The sequence below is a fragment of the Austrofundulus limnaeus genome, unplaced genomic scaffold (assembly GCF_001266775.1).
Source record: "Austrofundulus limnaeus strain Quisiro unplaced genomic scaffold, Austrofundulus_limnaeus-1.0 Scaffold239, whole genome shotgun sequence".
In the NCBI taxonomy this organism is placed as follows: Eukaryota; Metazoa; Chordata; class Actinopteri; order Cyprinodontiformes; family Rivulidae; genus Austrofundulus; species Austrofundulus limnaeus.
Genome location: NW_013952641.1, coordinates 87,597 through 92,637, shown reverse-complemented (window position 1 = coordinate 92,637; position 5,041 = coordinate 87,597). Strand labels below are relative to the sequence as shown.

General features: G+C 48.5%; 1 protein-coding gene across 1 annotated transcript in view; it reads right to left on the bottom strand.

The window, feature by feature from the left end:
- Positions 1-5,041, bottom strand: part of pik3c2b (phosphatidylinositol-4-phosphate 3-kinase, catalytic subunit type 2 beta) — a gene marked incomplete in the record, with an annotated part of 45,052 nt that overhangs the window by 22,095 nt on the left and 17,916 nt on the right. Inside the window, 5 exon segments of the mRNA XM_014020066.1 lie at positions 281-448; positions 3,209-3,331; positions 4,429-4,624; positions 4,697-4,730; positions 4,797-4,943. Coding sequence (XP_013875520.1) covers positions 281-448; positions 3,209-3,331; positions 4,429-4,624; positions 4,697-4,730; positions 4,797-4,943 — 668 coding nt within the window.

The window sequence follows — 5,041 nt, the reverse complement described above, 5'->3', positions numbered from 1 at the left end:
GATTTACGATGTGTACATATTTATTTATAATAACTTGCTAACTATTTTCTAGACAATCATGTAATAACATTTCTTATCTTATTTTATTTTTTCCTGGAATATAAATCCACAGCTGTTGCAAACGTTGTGTTTTCTACGAAACATTGCGGTTGATGAAAGACTGAAATCCAGAGAATTCGGTCATCAGTTAGCGAAATGCTACATGCTAAAAACAATGTTTCCGGGACAGTACGGGTCGTGCAGCCACAATGCAGAAAGTGCAGGACTTCATGTGACTCACTGTCTGAAGTTGAAGAGTGGCAGGGTGACCCAGCCCAGGGCCTCAATGCTGCGCCGCTGTTTGCCCTTCTCCTCTCCTCCTCCAGGGGGCGGAAGAGGGCTGGCGTACAGTGTGACGGTTAGCTGAGACTCTCTGGGCAGCTGGTTGATCTGCACAGGGAAACACACCCTGGGGAGTTCAAGAGGAGTAGTTAGTAAGGTGGTGAGACTGTTAATACAAACACTCATGTTTTAAATCAAAGAGCTCGATGGACGAACAACGTGTGCATCAGGAAACCTCGCCGGGAAAAGACAAACCAGGGTTTGTCCCCAGAGACAGGCCAGGAGGGGATAGACAAGCCAAGGCTTTTAGAGCTTGACCAGAACAAATTAAGAGAGACAGGATTCCACCTTCACATGGATCCACCACCTATGAAGAGGACTGTTAGGATCTGGAGCCAAGGTGCAGGTCCAAGCTACCAAGAAGTATGTCAGGCAGCAGCAAAGGAAGGATCCCTGAGCCAGGCCAATTCTAATTAAACAGGCTATAGGGACATGACATGTCACATCAGTTGTGGGTAAGCAGCTGAAGCTTGTGTGTGAGGTTGAGCGATAACAGCTAGATATATATAGTTGGGCTCACCTCTACTCCCAGCTTGTGTCCTGGGACACAACTCCTGGACAGAAGCTGGACCCTTTCCTACTCTGCAGTTACCCAGGGGTTAGAGTTTACCTTTGTGAATCAGAGGATTGCCTCCCTGCTGCTTTGACATGCAAGACAGAAGGTTCTGACTGTCTTGTACCTTTGTACCACACAGCTGTTCAGATTACCTTGTCTTCTTGGAGTCTAGACGATGGCCTAGAAGGAGTGCTATCAAGGGGTTCCACCGTTTTACTGGGTGGCTCTAATGTCTGTGTAGGCAATGATGGAGCTGTCCAGACGAGAGTTTGATTGGTCTGAACTTGAATGGTGTTCTGTCAATGGCATGAGCTGTCCTTGACTCAACATCCTGTTGGAGCATAGGGTGGTCTATAAGTGTACATGGTACCAGGACACCTTAGGTCAACGGTCAATGATTGATTTGTATTCTAATTTTAGATCTGTGTCTCAGACACTCAGGTGAATAGAGGGAAGAGTTGTCAACTGATAACCACCTGGTGGGGGGGGGGGGGGAGTATAGGCTGCAGGACAGACCTAGATCCAAACACATATTGAGGGTGAACTGTGAAAGTCTGGTGAAGCCCCCTGTCCGTACGATCTTAAACTCTTACCTCCAGGTGATTTTTTACATGTCCCAGGGAAGTCAGGGACATGGAATCTGAACGATGCGTGTTCAAGGCTACCATTTCAGAAACAACTTTTAGGAGCTGTGGTCAGGAGGTCATTGGTGCCTGTCGCAGCAACAACTGAAGTACTCGTCTGGTCTGGTGGACTCCAGCTGGCACAAACACTCAGACATGAGAAGAACTCAGAGAGGCCAGGGACAAAGACTTCTGGTTGACCTTGAGGAGGTTGTGGCAAACTGTTAGGACAGCAGGCTGGTTGTCCTGATCCAATAACAGTGCAGGGGTGCTGATTTTGCACAACCATGGTGACTGAAAGTACAGACCTACTAGGTTGTTTTGCAACTGCATCTCAAGCTGAGATATCTGCAATCCACCAGTGTGTGGCGTCTCTCAAAGACCTTCAGTGTACACAGAAGGAAATATTCATCCTGACAGACAGTCAAGCTGCTATTAAAGCTCTCCGAGGGCCACACTTTACGTCATTACTGGCTTGGGAGTGTGCCGAAGCAGTCAACCAACTGGGGAGAGATAACAGTGTTCCTGTTAAATGGGTACGAGGACATACTGGCATTTATGGTAACCAGAGAGCTGACTACCTCAGACTCACTTCAAAGGACCAGAGCCTGTTGTAGGTACCTCAACAACAGTCTGTAGGACTGCCCTACAGGCCTGGATTAGACGTCAACACTCAATCTGCTGGAGGGAGCTGATGGATTGTAAACAGGTACAGGAACTGATTAATGATCCAAATCTAAGGTTTGGGAAAGCTCTCATCTCCCTGTCAGGAAAACTCTAAGTACACTGGTTGGAGTCCTAACTGGGCAAAATCTGCTCAACCACAACAAAATGGTGATGGGACTCCATGACAATGGTCTGTGTGATGCCTGTGGCATTGAACTACAGACCTCTTTGCACTACTTAGACCACTGTGTGGCTCTGAGTGGTCAAAGGAAGAAAATTCTGGGGAACCTTTTATGGATGCTGAGAAGATCAGAACACTGAGTGTTTATAACCTGGTGTCCTTCAGCTGAGGGACGAGAAGGTTTGAATAAAGACCAGAGTCTTTGTGGGGACAGCAATGGGCCCACTTAGGAGGCCCCCCACCGACATGGGGTTTTACCCATCCCAGTCACTATAACCATACCAAGCAGGTCACAGGAAGTTCACTCTCCAGTCTACATGTGTTTTGTGGGCCTTCTGTTAGTGTCTTTGGACCTGTGGTGTACATCAGGGCAGTTTGCTGTCGAGTGTGAAGCAGCTGGGATGAAAGTCAGATCCTCTTAGTTTCAGACCATGGTTCTCATCCTCCAGGTCAGGGGGAGTCTTTGTCTCGGGCGCAGGACTTCAGGTATCTGTCTTGTTCCTGACTGATGGTAGGACGGAGCGACAGATAGATGGACTGATCAGGGTCTTGACGTCAGTACTGGGGGAGTTGCTTTGGTCAGTCGAGGTGAAGAAAGAGTCAAAAGACAAAGATCTGGTTTCACTGGTCCAGACACATTCCAACCCTCAGCTGCAGTCATGAGGTTTGGATCAGGATTGAAAGGACCAGATCCTGGATCCAGATCCAAGCGGCCAAAATGATCTTCCTCCACAGGCTGGTCTGGTTCAGCCTTAGAGACAGGGTAACTGCTGGTCAGACAGGTGAGACTCAGGTACGTACCTCTGGTCCCAGACCACCAGGTGGAACAGGTATTTGCTGACAGCCTGTTTGCTGGTGTGCTGAGGTGCGCAGAGCTCCGCCCCTCCATGAGTCAGAGAGCAGGACAGGAAGAAACCTTCATAACTGAAGAAGGACAGAGCAGACACACACAGGTCATGAGAAATCAGAAGTCAGGTCAGCTGACGGCTGCAGTTGGACCTCCTGTTGGATCAGAATTTGGATCTTCAGCAGATCTATTGGTTGGCTGAGAAAAGAGACAAGATGCAGAAAACAACATATGAAAAACTCTGACTACAAACTGAGGTAACAATCAGGCTCCGCCCCCTCTGTCAGGTCAGGGGGCAGGACCGACTCTCTTTTGTTTCAGGACGACACAGAGCTGGTCTGAGATGGGTCTGAACCCAGAACCAGATCCAGATCCAGAGAGCTTCAGGTAATCTGTAGGATAAGTTTCATGAGACACTACAAAACAAATTTACAGAATAAAACTCAAAGAGCAGAACATGCAGCTGTTAGAGATGTTTCTGATCCTTAAAACCTCATTTAAATGATTTAAGCATAGAGACAGAATCAGCTGAAGTTTAAATAAATAAAAACATTTGAGTCTTTGAGGATTTAATTCTGAGCTGTACTGTGGGAACAGACGTGACGTCACATGTACTCAGTACTTTAACTGGGCCGGCACACACCGGTACACAGTACCACCACTACTCAGTTTTACCCCTCAGCGTACTGAAACTTATTTCCTGAGTCCGCTGCATTCCTGAACTGTTGTAAAACCTGCGTTTCCCATTTCCCTCTGCTCCCTGTACACACAGCTCTGAACCACGCAGGCTGAGGAAGAGAAAAGAAAAAAGGAGTGTGCGTGCTCGCTCTTGGCCGGCAGCGCACTCTTCTCTCACACAGACTGAGTTTATGAACAGAAAAAGAACGGAAAAATAAGACAAAAAAAATGCATGAAAACAGGAAATCCATGAGCTCCGAGACACTTAGACAACAAACAGTGATGAATTGGACTTTTCTGGGTTTGATTTAGAACTGGTTTTGTTCTGTCAGTTTTGTGCAATAAAACTCCACATATACAGAGATAGATTTATATAAAAACATCACGTGTCTCTAACCCATATTTATAGCATATTATGGGAGTACGGCCCTTGTTTTTCCACTTAAAGCACTGCATGTACTGCACATGCCCAGTAGGATTGTCAGTCCGGTGGTACCTGGCAGCCCAGGTGATGGGCACGCGGTGAGCTGCGTACACGGTGAAGGACAACACGTTGGTGACGAGGCCGGCCTCCTGGACCGGCGCCGTGCAGCTCTGACTCTGTGGCGTTGTGTGGAAGTTGGCATTAAACGTGCTGCAGTAGAGTTCCACCAGGTCCAAGATGGCCGCCGTCAGCTTCTCCACCACGGACTCTGCAGGTGGACATCAGACAGCAGGCGTCAGGTCCACACACCTGACAGGACATGTTACTGATGTGTTCGTACCTCGGTTCTCTCTGAGCGCCAGCACTGAGGCATCCTGGGAAAAAAGAAGAGCATCAGACGGAGCGTCTCCTCAGCTCTGCACCTGTTCGGTCACACTCACCTTCAGCACTTTGGGCTGCAGGCGACAGGGGCATGCTGGGAGCTGGTTCAACGCCGCCGTAACATCAGGTGTTTCCACCGCAGCCAGAGAGCTGCACAGCGCCTTCACCGATTGGACCAGACGCTCCACGTGCAGCGGCAGCTCCACCTTCAGCAGGAGGAGGAGACAGGTGTGTGTTACCTGAGACAGGTGTGTTACCTGAGACAGGTGTGTGTGTGTTACCTGAGACAGGTGTGTGTGTGTGT